Source organism: Vollenhovia emeryi, unplaced genomic scaffold, assembly GCF_000949405.1.
Source record: "Vollenhovia emeryi isolate VEMERY1.0 unplaced genomic scaffold, V.emery_V1.0 DF939186.1, whole genome shotgun sequence".
Classification (NCBI taxonomy): domain Eukaryota; kingdom Metazoa; phylum Arthropoda; class Insecta; order Hymenoptera; family Formicidae; genus Vollenhovia; species Vollenhovia emeryi.
This window is the reverse complement of record NW_011967180.1, coordinates 166,217-185,519: the sequence shown is the minus strand read 5'-3', so window position 1 is coordinate 185,519 and position 19,303 is coordinate 166,217. Positions and strand designations below refer to the sequence as shown.

Sequence of the window (19,303 nt, the reverse complement as noted above, 5' to 3'; positions counted from 1 at the left end):
GACATTTGTTATTTAAAAAAATATTTAAAAAAAGACCCACATTTAGCAGCATTCGGTGATTCTAAGAGGTCTCCGTTCTTTCCCCCTCGTGAGACAACGACGGTGCACCACCGCTTCCTTTGAGGAATTTTTTTATTAAGTTACGAAGGGAGGGACGTATGTGCTTCGCCGGGGAGTTTCCATTTCAAGTTAGCGCGATGGCTGTCGCGTCTACGTTCGATCGCCAAGCGATAGAGTTAAGATCGAGGGATCCAGAACGGTAGTTCGCACCGGTGGAAACCGTCTGTGTGGTCTGCATGGGTTCCTACCATCCGTTTCGAGCCCTCTTCGCCGCCCTCCTCCTCCCCCCTCTCCCCTATCTCTCTCTCTCTCTCTCTCTGTCTCTCTCCTGAGCGCTTCGCCAACGATGACGTTAGTAACACGATATCTGCCCCATCCGCGGCTCGCAGACGGCTTCCATACAGATGTTCCAAAGGGAATAGGACCGAGGTGGTGTACCATTATCCGTTTATGGAACCGCGGTGACGCCCAGTCGTCGATAACGGTAATCAATTTTGCTGTACGCGCGACGAATCGGCGACGATTCGATGCATCTCGCTCGTGCGGTTGCATACGAATCGGTTACACCGCGACACAAATTGACGTCAACCCAGCCCAGGTTGAACCCGAAGTCAAAAAGTAAAATTAAGGAAACGAAGCTTTTAAAGCCCGCGATGCGAGTTATACAGCAAATTTTAACGCCACGGTGGAGTACGCTACTGTAATTTTTGGGGGGAAAGTACCGCTTGCAAATCAGACAGTAATAATAATTTGTTCTACTTTACCTGAAAACTTATCGTTAAATTTATGAATATTTTACCGTCCAATTCGAAACGTCGACGTTTACAGGCTAAGCCATGTGAAGAGTAACAAGTTATTTTTTAGTAAAATTATTAAAACACAAAATCTTTTTCTAGTATTTCAAGATAAAAGTCTTTTATTCTATTGCCAGAATCTCAAGGAGTACAACAAGCCAAACCGATTATTTCTTTTAACTGGAACCACGTATTTTTCTTACGTAATCTTATCTTGATTCTTTTACATGCAGGATAAACAAAAGAATTTAAAAAATGAGATTGTCCCACTGTCTCCCTGAAGGGTCCAGTAGCGATATCCCATTTGCCCTAATGAAGGGCCGTAACGGAATTTAAAGAAATAATCTTATCGCACCCCTAACAATTTCCAAGATAAAATTTCCCACACGGATCATCCTTGTATACCTTCGGTCGCACAGTGCGACGCAGGAAAATTGCACTTGTTCGTCATCGATTGACTCGGCGACAGCGCAGCGCGTTTCGAGAGGACATTAGATATTCGAGCGCGGTTTGGCTGAACTTACCAAGAATGCTCGCGATTCTTGGTAGCGTCGAGCAAAAGCTACGTGAGAGAGCGGCACGAGAAGGTGAAGGGGTGAGTGGAAGAAAACTGGGGAGAGCGGACGGCAGACAAATGAGTCGGGCCGCGAGACCCTGCGACTCGTTTAATCAAAGTTTGGGATGCGTGCCGCTCGGTCCCGAACTAACTACGTCCGATCATGCTACGAAGCCAGCCAGCCAGCCAGCCTTACTATACTGACTCGTACCAGACACTCGCAGACGTTACCGTACAAGTCTACCTATGACTCCACCTTTCCTTCGTGGAACTTCGATTCTGACCCTCCACGATGTTGTTGGCTCTGCGCTTAATCCCAGCAGGAGCTACACAAAGAAGCGTTCAGTCTTACATTTCTTCAAAGTTGTTGTGTAATACTCGTAAATTTATGTGTATTCTCCTTACGCGATTCTAGAATATAAATTAAGTATACGCGTAGAGGTACAATGTTTTATAATTAGAAAGAACTACCGTTAGGCCACCTTAGTTTCACGTTCAGCACTGAACCTGGTCGGGTCAAATTAGATTCTTCGACCTGGCTACGACGGAAGACATAGTGTAACTAGTAGATCCACTCTCTGTCGGCCTTTTGATCTTTTCGTCCCGATCGCGTGGTATTCCGCCATGGTTTTGGTCAGGATCTAGCGGCGCGCGCGCATGTGTGTACGTACGTACTACAGATTTTTATGTACTAGTGGACCGCTACCTGAAAAGTGAGGCAAGAGTTCCGCGATGTCTTGTTAGGTAAAGTAAAGTAGTATGTGTGCATCGCCATGTGTCAACTGACAAACCGATGACACCCTTTTCAGCTCGAAGGTAACAGTCTAGTGGTACATAAAAGTCTGTGGTACAGTCGTGGTCAGAAAGGTTGTCCGACGTTTTATGATAAATTTCGGAAATACAGAGTATCTTGCGAGAGATTATAGCTTTCGCTCACGAATATGTGCAGTGACGCATTATTAGAGCAAAGGAATGATATGTACGAATCTCTGTGCAATGATAGATACGAATATTCCGACAACTCATTGTAAAACCAATGTAGAAAATTGCTAGACGACGCTCGGCTGGCAAATTCTAATTAAAGAAACTTATCGCGAAAAATATTACCTCAGCCTGCAGGGTTTGAAATCTGGACCTCCCTGCACTCTAGGCGGGTGTCTCACCAATTCGACCGCTGAGTTTACTTAAGAGACCACTAAGTTACTTAAGATCGCGTTTTGTAAAAAAAAATCTAATTAGAATTTGCCAGCCAAGCGTCGTCTAGCAATTTTCTACATTGGTTAATCATGTACTGGCGTCAAATAATTCTTTACGTTATTGTAAAACGTCGGACAACCTTTCTGACCATGACCGTACGTACTCATCAAAGCTACACACTGACACACACGCTGACTTTTCTCTCATTGGCCTGACCAAAGCAATGTCGGATGCGCAGAAGGGATCGACGCAAAACGAAACGGCGGGGTGGACCTACTAATTATACTATGACGGAGGATATCAATCCCTGCAACCGACCGCGAGAGAAGGCGCCACCGGAACTCGCCAACGAGTGGACAAGAGGCACGTAGGGCCAACGTGTTATACGATGTGTCTACCGACAATAAACGTAGTCGGATGACGGGCGAACACGTAAGGATGTACCACGCGCGTGTTTCGTACGGCGAGACATAAAATAGGTGGATATCGCTGTCCCGGTGCGTGCAGGCACCTCGTAGATAAGCAATTACGATGGAATCCGCAGATAAGACGACAAATTCGAATTCCGAGATTCGGGGCCCCGATACGATCGACACGAAGCGCGCGGCCTTCACTCCTCTCTTTCTCCCCCTTTCATCGGATTCCCCGGGGACCTCTCGGCTGGTTGCGTTTCGCAAACGCGCAATTTACTAAACGATAAATCGAGCAATAAACGACTGATATATCTCTTGAATCACAGAAGGTCTGGATGTGCCCGGCTATCAAAAATTCTAACTCGAATTCGAAGACCAGAAGAAGCGCGAAGAATCTAATAGATTCAAATGTAGAACAAACTTTAAAGCCTATACTTCGCATTGCACTTGCTATAGCTTTTATTACTGAACAATATTGACAATCCATGTAGAAAATTGCTAGGCGATGTGTCATCAGTACTGTTTATTGCGATAAATATTACCATATGCCTCAGTGGTCGAATTGGTGAGACGCACGCCTAGAGAGTAGGGAGGGTCCAGGTTCAAACCCTGGCTGAATTGATATTTTTCGACAAAAGGAATTGCTAGACGACTTTAGGCTGGCAGGCGGTTTATTTATCTAAATCCGACGTTTCGGCCATACGGGTTGTGGTCCTTCTCAAGGAATTCAACAATCTACAAGTTTTTTCAAAGGACATTGCAACTCAAAAGTGTGTCGACTATAAAACGAAATCAACGCAAGTCAAATACGAGTAAAATTCTCTTCAAAAACTTACAATATTACGCCATTGATAATCTCTGGGCATCACTCGAAGAACTATGTTAGAAGGCACGTCCATCCGCTGTAACGACCACAATAGGACTAAAGTCTAATATTTTTCGCAATGAATTTCTCTGATTAGATTCTGCCAGCCAAGCGTCGTCTAGCAATTGTCTACATTGGTTAATCAGTTACCGGCGATAAATAATTCTTTACGTTAATATCGATAATGTATTTATTTTCCCGTTATATAATATACTTCTCCTCCTTCGTTGAGGATAAAATAAATTAAAAGTAAATAAAACTTCGGTCTTTTTCCCCCGTATCGTTCATAGGAAAAAAAAAGAAGAGAAAGGATTTCGAAAGCGCGGCGATTTGCCCCGAAAGGTGATGGTTGCGCGGAAAATCGGTCCGCGTGATTTTCTGATCGCGCCGGCACACGCGACACCGGCGTTTGTTTTCTAGCGTGAACCGCGTAGTGTTTCCGGTGATGCGATTTTCGTAAACTACGCAATGCGGCGCGGCGCGGCGCGACGTCGTCCGGATGCCAATCACGTTTGTCGTGTATTGCGCTGGTGCGTGCCAGTCGATTTCGCGTGCACGCTCTCTGCCATCCGAAACTGATAATGGGCGTTGCTCCGCGAGTAATGCGATACGTTTGTGCGTCGCGCGTACATACGCAAATGCGTGTGCACGTACAAGCGCGCGCGCGCGCCTCACGTCAGTGCACGGCCTGGCGCGCATATTTAGCCGTAAGATCAAACTGAAACGACTTTGCCATTATTTTAATTCTAAACGATACAGCACCGTTTGTCCTGCGCGCGACCACGAAAAACACGATGCTCCATTTCGTGCGTCACACGCGTGTATGTCGCGATGCGTACGCAACGAGGATAATGATTGAGGTGGCAATAATTTGTGCACCAATTTACAAATTGCACGCTAAAGCGCAAAGGCGTAGCGTGCGCTACGAAATATTGCGATTTTGCGCGAAACACTTGCCACATGAAAAGTTACAATCTTATTATACGTACAAGCTCTGTACTATTCCACTAGAATAATACTTGGTTCGCATAAAAATATGCTTCCGCTTTTGTTTTTTCGTATTACACATTTCTCGTTTCACTTGTTGTACGTAGCAAAATTACCGCGTGCTAAAAACGCACGCATTTGTGTGAGTTTTATGCAAACGTTCAATGCGTTTGAGATCAGACAAGCTGAAATAGAATCGCGGTTTTCAATTGGGCAAGGGTTAACTATCGTTTCTTCCTTCGATAAGCCCTGGAGGACGGGAAAGCCGGAAGTCATACCGAAAGATTTATGCGCTTCCGAGTGCGGCCCCGGCTCTTGCCCCCGATACTCACGCCCACGAGCGGCAGTAGATTACGTGGCATTTTTGCATTGCGTCCTGGGCCTAGGCTCCATCGAGATTTATGAGTTATGCAAACAACAAGGAAGTCTCGTCCGGAGCTAAGGGTGCGAGAAGTGACTCCGCCCTCTTCCCTTTCTTCGACGCGTAAACTGGTTTAATGTGGTCTGGTTTATCTCGCCTTTCAATTCTATTGCGGCGTAACATACAATAATTTAACTCGCGTGACATAATTTATATTTAATTAATTAATGCGCTAGTGCTCGCGTGGATTAATATTATTAACTAGACTGACGACAATTTGCTTGTTTATATACACACGTGTTTATGGAGCAGACATATGTATCGCGTGCATATTTATTTATACATATTTTCGTTTCTTTTAAAGTTATCGTTTAACTGACATTTAACGAGACATTGTTTAATGAAACTGTGTTGTCCGAATGCACTTTATATGAAATAATAATTCAATCAGGATAAAATAATAAAACAATAAAATAATAAAATGAGAGATATGTGATATTATGCAAGAGGCGTGTATCACATTAAGGTAAAGCATACTTGGCACATGTGAAAAGTTACAGATACGCGGGCAAATAAATAAATAAATTATGACACGATGGTCAGAGCCGCGTGGGTGGAAAAGGCAGATGCGCCTGTCCAAAAAGGAGAATAGCCTCTTCGCATTGGTCCAACCGTGGTTTCCATGGACGCGAATAATCGATCTGTTCGCCGCTGACGTTTGTCTCTTCTACAGAGCATGCTCCAATGAAACCCGGTTCTTCTCGGCCGAGGCATTGCGTAATAATACATTATTATATGCATTATACAAGATATGACAAAGTAATTTAAGCAACTTGAAGCTGAATTTTAAGCTACTTCAAAATTAGCACTGGAGGCCAGCAAAATTATAAATTAAGATTCCGATCATTGAATACCAGGAGAAATATGTATCACGATTGGTCGATAATTTCATTCTTTATAACAACTAACAATATTTTGGCACAATCCAGAGTACGCTGGCGATTAATACTATTTATAATAAGTTTTTATTATAATTTTCCTTAATGTATGTAAATACAAAATATTAATTTGCTGTCATATTATTTACGTTAATTAGTAATTTCGTTATTGATATACTCGTCGCGATCGTTTAATTGCACGGGCGCTCTCTTGTGTACCACATTACATTATTATTCTTCAACCATATTTGTGTAACGCTTCGGCGCGGTGTGTTATTGTGAAATTTATTCGTAATTTAATGTTGCCTCGTAAAACCCAGCTGTGCCGGACGATCGGATGCGTCGACCGATTTTATTCCGAGCTGTCAGATCGCTCAGGTAGTCTGACTCCGTATTACGTTACCCGCCTGCACTCGCTCGATTGCGCTCGCTCGCGCTGCCGGCTGGACGTCACCTGACTTTAACTTTGTTTCGAATTAATCGAACTCGAGGCGTCCGTGGAGAAATGCACTCGTTTCGCGCGGGTGAGCGTTCATTAAGTAAAGTTGATTGCCGTCGTATCGCGAGGGCTGAATCAGTCGGACGTCGAAATAAACGAGAGTCGAATAAATGCCGTCGGACTGGGTGTTCTTGATGGGGCGAACGCGTAAAGAGTATAATTTTCGCGATAATTCATCCAATTTGGGCAAATTAATATCGATTATTATTGACGTTACACATTTGTCGATCATGAATTCTGTTGTCTCTTTCAATTTCGCCGGTTAAATTTTAAAACGTCAATTTAAAAGAAAGTTGCTTTTAACAATATAACGACGACGTTGGTGAGGTATTGTTGCGAATCTGATTTCTTTCAATTCCTCGCTACCGCTGTTTGATATGACGCATAACTTGTTCGTGCAACTTCGTGCTTTCGTTCTAATGCTTTGGCGAACTGCTTTGCCGATTCTACTCATTAACTATGTTGCACCGCCTGCAACGAAGTGCGCGATTAAATTACTCCCTCGCGAGTATCAGCCGTCAACAACGGGAACTTGGCTCGTTAATGCGGTCGGAAACGACGTAGACCAAGTTCCAAGTTCTGCAACACCCTTATACGGATTAAGTAACGCTTCGTAGATGCACTCGACTTTGGACGGACGGTATTGTGCAACGCGATGATTACGACGGTGTTGCTCTTTATAGACGACAGAACGCGGTAATGTGAATGCATACACGGTATTTAATTGGGAATATACGGGGATTGAAAGACACAAACGGTTGCAAGAAAACTATATATCAAGGGGTCATTCCACTTTAATGGCCCATGAACTATGCTTATCTTTAACCATTTTTTTCACAGTAAATACGCCATACAGTAAAATAAATCCTTTTGGGATTTATTAGGGCACTCTTAAATTACACCAAAAACATTTTTGTCATAATTTAAACAATTTTTCAATTCAGCGTTTTCCACACCGTTCGAATGGCGTGTCAAAAAAGATGCAAGTCCGCTGCGTTGACAACTTTTATCATTCAGGCTTACCTGAAAGAAAGAATCAAAAAGATTCTTAATCTATATGAGTGTCGCTATGTCCCGAACCTCAATTGAGAATTTTTATTAAAAAATAACAAAATGGTGCCGGTTTGAAAAATTTGTTAAAGATAAGCATAGTTTTTGGGCCATTAAAGTGAAATGACCCCTTAAAGCTTTCGGTCTTCTCTGCCTTTGAGAAATTAGGACCACGTTCACGAATGCAAATACGCCTGCATATTCATGTCGTGTTTCGCAACATGAAAGTAAATAATAAAGGTTTACGTCCCGATCGTAATCTGTTTCGTAATGTGAAACGTGATGACAAGATATCTTTTTGGTTACTAAAAACAGAAATTTTCCTGAGGAGAGAATTATTCCAAATTACATGTACACTTAAAGTTGACATGAACAGAAACAAGATCTGCACTTCACGAAGATTATTTTCTGCTTTTAAGGGCTCAAGAAGATCGCTTTCCACGCTCAAGAACGCTACATCGGTAAGAACAATTTTAATTGTACATTGTGCGTTAATAAACTTAGTGGAATCGTGTTAAAAGTGCAAAGAATCGCGAATAACTCTTACGTGCGTATCGAAGGTGGATGCCTGCGACAATAACGAAACAAAGTTGTGGGATCCGTTTCGCTCGATTCTCAATCAATGGAGGACGGCAAGGAGCGAATTCTGTTGGATAGAAGTTCGTGCACCGCGCGACCATCAAAACAGGATTCGAACAAATCAGCTTCCACCTCTCAATGCCAGGTAAACATGAATAACTTTCTTTTACCTTGGTCTTTATTTTGGTAAAAGAAAGTTCTCCTACATAATCCCAGTAAATTCGCAAATAAATTATAGATTGCAATTGCACAAAAATTAATTCCATGTGTCGCAGAGTGAATTTTGGAGTTCGCTGCAACAGACCGCGTCCAACGATAGCGCGAGAGACGGCGATGAGCTTTCAAAAGAGGAACCTAGCGAACATCTCGAGACTCTGAAATTCGCGTTTCCGAAGAAGGTCAAGGCTCGTGGAAGAAGAAAAGCGAACGCCAGCAAGCGTAGAGTCACGTTCGCTGATCATTAAACTCGTTCGCGCGACGAGCATTGCGTTACATTACATTAAAAACTGCAGCAAATGCAAATATTGTATTACACACATTCGACCGACGTCCGATCGGATTTTTCTACGTAATAAGATTTTTCGATTTCAAAGGCGCGAGTACGGATGATGCGGTTTTATCGTCAGAAAATTCTGTAACTGATATTTGTTAACGATACTCTCGATCATTAAAGAAACGATACGAAATTATAACACGCACACACATCGTCCTTATTTATTACAATAATTATGTTTTACTTGTATTATATATATTCAGTACGTCTAACGGCGTCGTTTAGGAAATACAATTTTAGTGAATCTTTCTATTTGCGATATCTTATTAGGTGTTTTAAAAAAATTCACGTAGACGAGCGATCCTCGATTGTTGAACGTAATATCACTTTTAGTACTGAAACTTCAGACCACTTTTGACATTTATATTCTACAACAAAATTTCCTGATATTCCAAACCTTTAAAATTCTAAGTAGATTAAATCTTAATTAAATATTAGTTCCTTCTGAATAAGAACAAGCATGAATGGATCCAGAATATGGGCGTTGCGAGATCTGTCATATAGTCTGTCTGTTAAACCTTTGCAGGTATTCCACAAAACCAACCTCTCCCCAATTAGCAAAACAAATCAATATTTGGTTATAATATGACAGAATATTAAAATGTTAAGTATTGCAATAATATAGCATCTCCAAAAAGCTTTGATAATTCGATAATTTAATAAAATTATTACTTATATATTTTTTCATAAATTGTGTACTGAAAATAATATAGAAAAATGATACACATATGAAATCTGATGATCAAGCTATAGGCAAGGAATATAAAGATAAGAACTGAAAATATTTTAACTTAGCTAAAAGTATTCAGTAAATGTATTTATAGACTGGATAATATTTTTCTTTATGGTGAATAGCATGAAATGCACGTACGTACGAACGCATTTAAGCGTTGCCTTTCGATTTTCCTCAACTCCTCTCGCAAGCAAACGAGTACTCACGAAAGCAGGAGAACTAATTTATCAATGGTCTCCAATAATCTGGAACCTGTTTTTACAACATGGATGACGTTACCTAAAGTCACAGCAACCTGCAATTCTCGATTGCACACCTACTTTTTGCCCTTCGAAACGAATACGGAGAATACGTGTGTAGAGACATTGCAACCTCTCATTAAGTTCGACGAAGTATTGGATGTAAATCCAGCATTTAAAAACACGTGCTGCAAAACACTCCCAAGTATCCAGGCTGGTGATTTCGGTTTTGTATGTAACAACATTGTGACAAAGTCTGCTAAAGTCTACTACGATGGCGGCACTTCAAAAACAATTTTCACACTTCGAGAAAATCAACGACCCAAAATTGATCGCACAATCGAACAAGAATCAACTGATGCTTTATCGACCAACAGAATTGCAAAAAATGTGGATTCTTTGGCAAAGCCGGAATTGAAGACACCAGAAATTCGGCAGCATCAACCACGAGGTTTGTTTGAAACATTGCAACAACCGAAAACGGTGGTGAAAACGCAAGGATGTACGATGGGTGCAGCAAAGCCATCCGTGTTCTCGAAAATAGGTACAGAAATTTCACCAACTTAACTAATATGCAAATCACTAATATACAACCATTCGTTTGAGAGCACGCGATCCAAGTGTCTTGAAATTCTAGATAATTATTCTTAATGTTTTCAACTTATAATTTAGATAATTGTCGATTTGAAATTATATGTGCGCACAGTAATTTAATAGAAATTAGTATTTTATATTCAGTCTGCAATTAATATTAGTGCACTAAATGATCGATATTTAATGAGATTGTCGATCGCAGATCGCGTTTCTTTCATGAAATTGCAATCGTTTTCCTGCGACGCTTCAAAAAGATCTGCCGATTGTAAGACAGACGATAAGTCGCAACGATTGAAACGCAAAGACGGGACCAAGGACAATGGTGTGTGTACTCAGGAGATTGTGAGGAGTCGCAGTCGAATCGAGAAAAGGCTCTGTGGAAAGACGCAGCGGAAAGACACGTGCGTCTCGTCCCAAGATGACGCGTGTGGGGAACGACAGCAGAGAAAATCTAAGCCATGCAAAAGTTACACGTGTCCCGAACTGAAAAGGAGAATGCCATGCAATTGGGACGCGGAGCGGTGTCCTGAGGATAGTCGGAAACATGATATGAAACGAGTCTCGCCGAGGGATCGTGCGCGACAATCGAGAGATTCTAATTGTTTGCAGGAGCAGGGTATTGATACGCAATACAGTAAAAGTAATGTGAAGCGACATAATCATGTTGATAATAACATATAAAAGTATAAGCTTTATTTAATATTTGTGCAATATCTCAACTGAAATATCTAAAATTGACGAATCTCAAATATTTAGAATTTTACAGACTAATAAACGGAAATTGTTGCTATTATTATTATTATTTAACATTGACTATCATCATTATAATAATTCAGCATTTACTTGTCTTGATGGAATTCTATAGATATATGGAGATTTGTCCATTGTCCATTTTTCCTATTTCACCTACCGCGCGCCCTTTATGCCATTTCTACATTAGCCTTTTGATTGATTCGATACCGAATTGCTCTAATTTACTGCCGTGCTTCTCTTTAACATCTTGACTCTTATGTCAGAATGGTCATCAAAGTCACATGAACAACGCGAAGATTGCAAGAAATCCGATGAACCGCGTACAATTTGCACAGATTCGATAAGAGAAAATAATGATTGTGAATCAAGATGTGAGAAACGACGCGAGAAACGTGACATTAGCGAGAAAGAGCGGCGAAAGTGCACCGGAAAAAGTCGAAAACGAACCAACAGCTGCCGCAAAAGAAATTCTTCCGGAGCAGGTGATAAAAACTGTAGCAAGGTGAACGGAAAACGACATTACTCGCGACAATCAAGTTTCTGTGTTCCGCGAGATCGTAAATATTTCTCCACTTTGATTCCCGACGTCGTTCTCGACGCGAATGTACGCAAGACAACGTTGAGACTTTATGCTAGCTGCAGCAAAGACAAAGATCGTAAACAGGGTCCGTCTTGCGAGAAACGAAAGAGAAAATGCGCGACCAAGGAAAAAGATAAAATCATGAAAAAGTGCGTGAAAGGCCCAGCTAAATGTATATCGAGAAAAAAGGCTATCGATAAGAAGAAAACTTGTCGGTCTACACAAAAAGATAAACGCAAGGAATCATGCGAATCCACGAAAAAGTACAATCGTGAAGAATTTTGTACTAACAGAAAGAAAGAATTTATGAAAGGTAAATAATGATACAAATAATAAATATACATATATAAAAAGGTCACAAAAGGACTCTTCATTTCTTTTGCATCATAGTTTAACGCAGAAATTTGTCCGTTTCATTATCAACTTTACTAAATTTATAATTAGTTTATATTTTCCCATTGTAGACGACAAGTTCAAAGCAGAATCAGTGAAAACACGTGCAACACCTACAACGAAAGGTGTGACTTCTACGAGTTCTTGAGTTATTAACTTTTTTTTTTATGTTATGATTCATGACATAAAAGACGAACATTTTTTGCTATATTAAATTTTTAATTAAATATATTCCTTCCGTTGTATGTTGAAGATGAAAAGCCTAAGGAACAATCAATAAAGCAACAGATAGATCGTGAATACAAGGAGATAGATGAATGCAAGAAGGGCTTCAAGAAAGAAAGTAAGGACAATAAGGCCAAAATGGTTTGTACAGAACACAAACTGACAGACTTGAACCGCACGATCAGTTCAGATAAAAAACAACAAAGGAAGGATAATGAAAAGCTTGGGTGTGTGCTTAACGAATTAGTCATTTCTACCGATACCATCTTCAAGTGGCTCAACGGTCAATCTAGGATTATTAATAGCAAAGTTCCAATTGTGGCCAAGTTAGTACATTGTTCCTTGGATTCTACTTCTGCACGTTCAACTGCATTTTCGAAACTTGAGAATTAAGTAACTTAGAAAGAATAATACTCTTCAAAAGAATTTCGTGTCCCCCAATATTTTTTACTCTATGATTTCTCTATAATATAATTTTATATAATTCTTTGTAATATATTATTCACGGATTATTTATAATTATAGTTTGTTGCTATCGTAGCTATCCAGCAAACATCAAAGTGACAGTTACATAACATCAATATAAATGTAATATAACACATACCTGTTATATTACATTTGCATTGATGTTATGTAATTGTTACTTTGGTGTTTGCTGGGTACACACTTGCGATTAACACTCATGTATTTGGCGTGCAACAATAAGTTATTTCGTGCGATATAATTGCAGAGATGTCAGGCTATTCAACATAACGTTTGATCGATTATTCTCTACCGCAAAACTGGATTATCAGGATGATTTTGCTATCGAGCGAACCATGAGCGATGGTAAAATCCTTCAGAATTATTCTGCGAATAGCGACGATGAATTGCCAAGTTACGTTGAAATAGAGCACCAGGACGAAGAAGATGAAGTTTACGATTGAACCACTTTTCGAGGGGTCGCCAGAGCCGATTGAAAATGTCCCGTGCAAAAGTCGCAGTAAATAATAATTGAATGTGCAAAACAGTACAAAACCGCTTCATTATAATTGTTTTACATTTTGTCGTAATATGACGTAATATATCTTTGACGAATGCGTTGGTGACGCAATAAAACACAGCCCGCAGTATAACTGCATTTACGCTTTGCCTTTTTTTTCCCACAAAGCCCACTTGGAAAATGTTAGCGTTCGTCGCTTTCAAATATAGCGACGCCTAACAAACGCGTGACGTTCTTTATCGCGTGTAAACGTACTTTCCTCGCGCATGAACGTATATTGGCGTTAAATATACGAACGTATCTCGTTTTCGCCCAAGAATATCGCGATCCTTCTAGTCATACGGTAATCAATTACTCCGCGACATCACTTCGCCATGAATGGTAGTCGATCATCCCCTGATATTACTTAACCAGGCTCTGTAGACGATAAGATAAAATTACTCCCCGACAAGACTTGGACGATCGTCGATTACTCCCCGAGGGACTGGATGCGAGTCGCCGTACGAGTGAAACGCGAACGCGGGGCCTTACGGGGGTTTCCCTTCTTCACGAGACGTCTTTGTAGCGCGACGAAGGCGTGAATGGCGGTGGGCCAGGAAGCCCAATTACGAGTTATTCAGCCCTCGCCACGGGGCACCGCGATGCCGCTCTACCGTGCACGGTGTACGCACCTACCTGGCGCCTTTCCCCTTCATCTCGCGCGGGAGCGAGAAAGAGCGCGCGAGCCGGAGACACGAGGCGTTGAGGGACGAGGGAGTTGGAACGTGGGGTAGAGAACGTGAGGACGTCTCTGCGGGATTCCGCCGCCACTTATGGGAATGCGATACGAGCTTTTCGTCGGATGCTCTCTTGCGTTTTCGCATTGTTACGCAACCGTCCTTCTCGCGTCCGCGTCACCCTCGTGCACCCCGACAAAGGGAATCAATGTCAATGCGCGCACTGCCGTGCCGCGTACGCGCTCCGGAGAGAAACGCGGTGAGCGAGAACGCTGAAATAATGGTTGAGAGTACATAATAATAAGCGCGAACGCGGATCGGAATCGTTGCGTTACGGTGTAACAGTTTCACGAAATGTGACAAGTTCGAGGCCGAGCGGCCCAGTAAATTTCCCCGCTGGCAAAATTCCCACCGGCTCTTATTGCTTTTATCGTAACGCTACATTTTTTCGATTACCACATGCTTGTCATTATTCTTCGAATGATTTCACATTATTGACATTATTTCGTCTTAATTATTTATTAAGATATACTTGAAATAAGTGAACTGTGCATACTAATCAGAGTCATCAGGTTTTTTTTCTAGTACAACCATGTATTAGGTTTATGCATAAATTCATATGATCGAGTTTGGATCAAAGACTTTAAGAATTCGGCATACTCTGCGTTTTTTTAGGATATCCGCATAACTTATTCGACACTTACTAAGCGTCTCCTCCCCCCCCCCCCCCCTATACACGTGGGAAAAAATTTTCATTCTTGCAGTTGTTATATTGTTATTTTCACATGAATTCCGATAAAGACCCTCTGCCATTGTGTAAAAACCATCGTATAATAGAAAAAACAATTTTTGTACAACATATAGTGAAGGAATTATGTCAATAAGCACGTGGACAATAGCTACAAGCGCTTTCTGTATGAAGATTTCGATGGGTTGATGACTTTTCGCCTCAAAGCTAGTCGCCGTATAGCATCGATTTGCTGCCTGAACGTTGGTAGAAAATTGTGAAAAGCGGTGAAAAATATTTTGAATAGGAAATGTTGCGACCTTCTTTTGCAAAAATTAGAATTTGTCAAAAGGTTACACGCGTAGACCTAATATTATTAACAAGTATGTTTCTTCAGATTGCCAGTATCAATAATAAAATTTCGAACCTGATAATCTCTTTAGGCTGCCAGTAATAAATAACAGCGGTTAAGTTCAGTCGACCTTAAAAAACTGGCACGTGTTCAATAAATTAAAAATAAAAGATATACAGTGCGACATCTCGGCCAAGGTTTTAGGTCCTTATCTAGCACAAATTGTAAAGAGAACAAACCAATAATCGGAGTTACACGCTTGTCATAGGTGCAAATGAAATTAAAAATAAACAATCCAAACTAAATTAACAGACAAAAATTATACGTACAATAGTAATATGTAAAATGAGACGCGATCACATATAAAATTTCAAATTTCAATCGACCTCAGCTGGCAACATTTAATAAATACGCTTTAACAACGTTTTCGACCTTTCCTTTAGGTCCTTATCAAGTGGGACCTAAGAGTAACTGTTTTACATATAAATTACGTGAGAAGTATACGGGAATTGCGCAGTGTCGCAGAATAATTGTAGCCCTACCTTGTTGCTAATATTATTAATCCAGCTTTCAGTGCCCTAAATGGTAGCGCACTAAAATACTATTAAATTGATTTAAAAACAATCTAAGGTTACGTCTACTCTTCAATCTTCATTTCAATCTCAATTTCACTCATTTTAGCGAAACTGTTTACCTCGTGCTCGATCAGACAGGCGAAGTGAAGTGACGGCAAAGGGCATCGCGACGAATGCGGATCGGGCGCGACTTGTCCCATCAGCAAGATCGAGCGGTCGATTTCGCGGCTCTTTAGGATGAACCGGGAGGGTTTCTTGAACGGTCATATTATGGTGTCAACGACTTCATCGTGGACCACAAACCGCTGGCATCCGTATACCAAGGATGAATGGCGACGCCACGGGTGGCAGGTAGTCGCATACAACTCGAGTAAAATGTATCAATTCTGTCCTCGTGACGCCGGGGTTTCTTTCTCCGAGGATCGATTGTGTGCTCCTCGCAGGAAGGAAGTCCCGGGCGCAACGGACTGCGTCTATTATTGCGCGATATTGTTAAATTATACAAGTCACTCGGCGAAATGCAAATTGCAGATTGCGCGACGACCAGAAATTTGTTCAACGCTGCCTAAATAACGCGCAGTTTTGCCTAAGCAACAGATTCATCTCAAATCTTTTGTCTATCCATTAATAGCGTTAACATTAATAGTATTTGCTTAGATATTCATATATAGAAGCACGTAATTATGAAGATTATGTCCGCACGATATGTGCCCGTTTGAAGTTACAGATTGCATCCGTCGGCGCTGCATTGCCGTCGGTACATTGGGAGGGATGTGAAACTCTACGGTCGCACGGTTTACTTAACTCGGATCTCCTTAAACAATTCCACTTTTACTATTGGCTGTGCATCGCCCACGGTGACCGGACAGAGATTCGAATGAGATTGACACATTTTCGGTACGAACACAGGGCGCAACCGTAACGGGAAATGTCAAAGTCAGGAGACGCGATTTAAAACGAAGATCCTTTAGAGGACAGAAGGGTTCCTAACAGATGGAGAATATCAGTCCCACATATACACACGCGCACACACATACACATCCTCTTGCGGACAGATTGGCAAGCCCAACGGTATCTTCCTCTCATATGCTCGGCTGGGATACGGCACAGGAATTATTTTAGGCATCTATTTTTTCAACGTAATCGGAGGAAACCAACTTTAAGGAAAAAAATACATTATGACGCATTTGTCTGGCTTGCTTGCGCTGAGAAAAGGAACTTACCGAAATGACTAAATACACTTAGTCGGTAGTATTTCTTTAGTTCAAATATATCGTATATATTTCTTTCAGCTAATCATACAGCGATTTATCGAAACGTATATTTTTAGGCATTGACGAATATTTTTGTGAATTGATAAATATTTGCTTGGCAGCCCGTGATCGCCACATGTATAATACAATAGTTGAAATATTTCTTGATTCAACACTTTTTTTTTCCTCAGTGTATGCGACGCTTGCAACGTACTGTATACTTTGCACACGGAGAGAAAAGTCTGTGAAAATTTATTTGTGGCATATTATGTTTATTTCACATTATATGCCGCAAATAAATTTTCGAAGACTTTTTTCTCAGTGCACATAAGCGTAGTTTCAATAGAAACACTGCAAACTTTGAAGCTTTAAATCTGCTTCACAAGATTCGCAAGCTGGAATATGTTTGCCATTAGTTTCAATTTTTCCAAAGCGCCCACGAAAGGAAAGAAAATAGCTTTAAGAATTAACAATGCATTAAGCTAGCGCCACACTATGCGCGATTCATATATTCGTGAATAGTGTAATTTTGAGTGTAGTATTTCTAAATTGTAAACCGGTGGAATCATCAATGGCATCTTCTACGTGGACAGAAGATATTTTTCTTCTGGTCTGAACAGCAGTTTTGCCTTTTCGAAAATAAAAAAGCATAATATGCCGAAAGTGATGCTTATTTTTATCCATCTATGTAAATTCACACGACTCACAAACATCAACCGACGACAACAAATTTGACAGTAAAGTTTCCGTTCAATCGCCACTTTCAAACGTTTAATACGTCATATAAGCGTGAAGTTGATAGCAGATCGAATTCGCATATAAAGTGCGCGAATGTTTAAAAGCGGGACGAAGTTATGCATCGACCCAATAGAATACGGCGGCTTCGCTATCACCGCGTTCTTTCACTGTTAAGTCGGACGGTGTGTCGACAATTTCGCTACAATGGCAAACCGCGCGTGCTGCGACGTGTTATTCTAGCCCGAGCGCGCGGTGCCTTAAGTAACGCAAAAAAACGCGGGCAAACGCTCTGTCCGTGAAACTTTATCCAACTTCTGGTGTAAGTAGCTTCTAGGCGACGTTACCTTTCTTCCGCGGGGGCGTTCGCAACCCTCCCCCTCCCCGCGAGTACTATAAATCGATTTTTCCGCGGCGAAGAACAAGCCGTTGCACCGTCCCCGCGCGTCCCTCCCTCTCACCCTTCTCGCCCACCTTTTCCTACACCGCTAATAAGTCGACGCTAATAACGAGAACTTTAGTACTTCATTTATCTTCCTGCGCGTTGCTCTTCCTCGTAAGTCGCTCGCATGATGGCTAATAATGCTCGCATTGGCTATAGTGATTTAATTTAGCAATTTATTCCAACGTTTCGACCGTCCGGATTGTGGTCCTTTTCAGGGAAATATGAATTAGTTAAAAATTAAATTGTAAAAAAGATGTCAACCATTTTTGGATATCGGTCGGAGAAAACTGTGTTTGAAGGCACGTCCATCCGACGCAACAGCCACAGTAGGACACAGGTAGTTCTACTGTGGCTGTTGCGTCGGACGCAGTTTTCTCCGACCGATATCAAAAAATGGATGACGTGTCTTTTACAAATTAATTTTTAACTAATATATTTCCTTGAAGAGGACCACAATCCGGATGATCGAAACATTGGAATAACGTCCATCCGACACAACAGCCACAATACACTGTAAAAACAAATGTGTTAAAACAACATGCTTTAAAGCATGTTAAGCATGTCTCCACTTATAACACGCAAAACTGGCATGTTAAATTAACACATCTATACTTTTATGTGTTAAAAAAACACATTTATATACATGGAAGTGTGTTTTTTTAACACACACGAGTATAGATGTGTTAATTTAACATGCCAGTTTTGCGTGTTATAAGTGGAGACATGCTTAACATGTTGTTTTAACACATTTGTTTTTGCAGGACATGGCTGTAGCTTGTGTCGGACGGATGTGCCTTCAAACACAGTTTTCTCCGACCAATATCCAAAGACGGACGAGAGCTCTTTTACAAATTAATTTTTAACTAATCCATATATTTCCTTGAGAAAGACCACAATCCGGATGGTCGAAATGGGCTAAATTTCCTCAGAGGATTTCCGGAACGTGTATGGATACCTTTAGCCTAAGTGATTTATGTCATCCATGACTGCATTCCACGTTTCGAATTATTCCTGATTCATAGCCACTTGCGTCTCCGGTTAATCCGGACATTCTGAGGCTCTATCTGCTAATGGTGTGTTTTTACGAGATAGGATATTAGACTATCGTCAACCCCCGACCTGGAGGGCCGGCTCCCTCTCTTTTTATCT

General features: G+C 41.2%; 2 protein-coding genes across 2 annotated transcripts in view; both read left to right on the top strand.

Annotated features, from left to right (window-relative positions):
* The window catches only part of LOC105562527, a 42,196-nt gene extending 33,208 nt beyond the window's left edge, over positions 1-8,988 (top strand). Inside the window, exons 4-6 of the mRNA XM_012013439.1 lie at positions 8,140-8,181; positions 8,281-8,444; positions 8,575-8,988. Of these exons, the coding sequence (XP_011868829.1) occupies positions 8,140-8,181; positions 8,281-8,444; positions 8,575-8,677 (309 nt within the window). The 3' untranslated portion in view covers positions 8,678-8,988. The remainder of the gene's footprint in view (positions 1-8,139; positions 8,182-8,280; positions 8,445-8,574) is intronic.
* Positions 8,989-9,815: 827 nt separating this feature from the next.
* Positions 9,816-13,496, top strand: LOC105562584 (axoneme-associated protein mst101(2)-like). Its single transcript, XM_012013544.1, has 6 exons — positions 9,816-10,368; positions 10,621-11,058; positions 11,541-11,673; positions 11,808-12,064; positions 12,398-12,695; positions 13,100-13,496. The coding sequence occupies exons 1-6, from the start codon at positions 9,816-9,818 to the stop codon at positions 13,293-13,295; spliced, it is 1,875 nt and encodes a 624-aa protein (XP_011868934.1). The 3' UTR covers positions 13,296-13,496.
* The last annotated feature ends 5,807 nt before the right edge of the window (positions 13,497-19,303 follow it).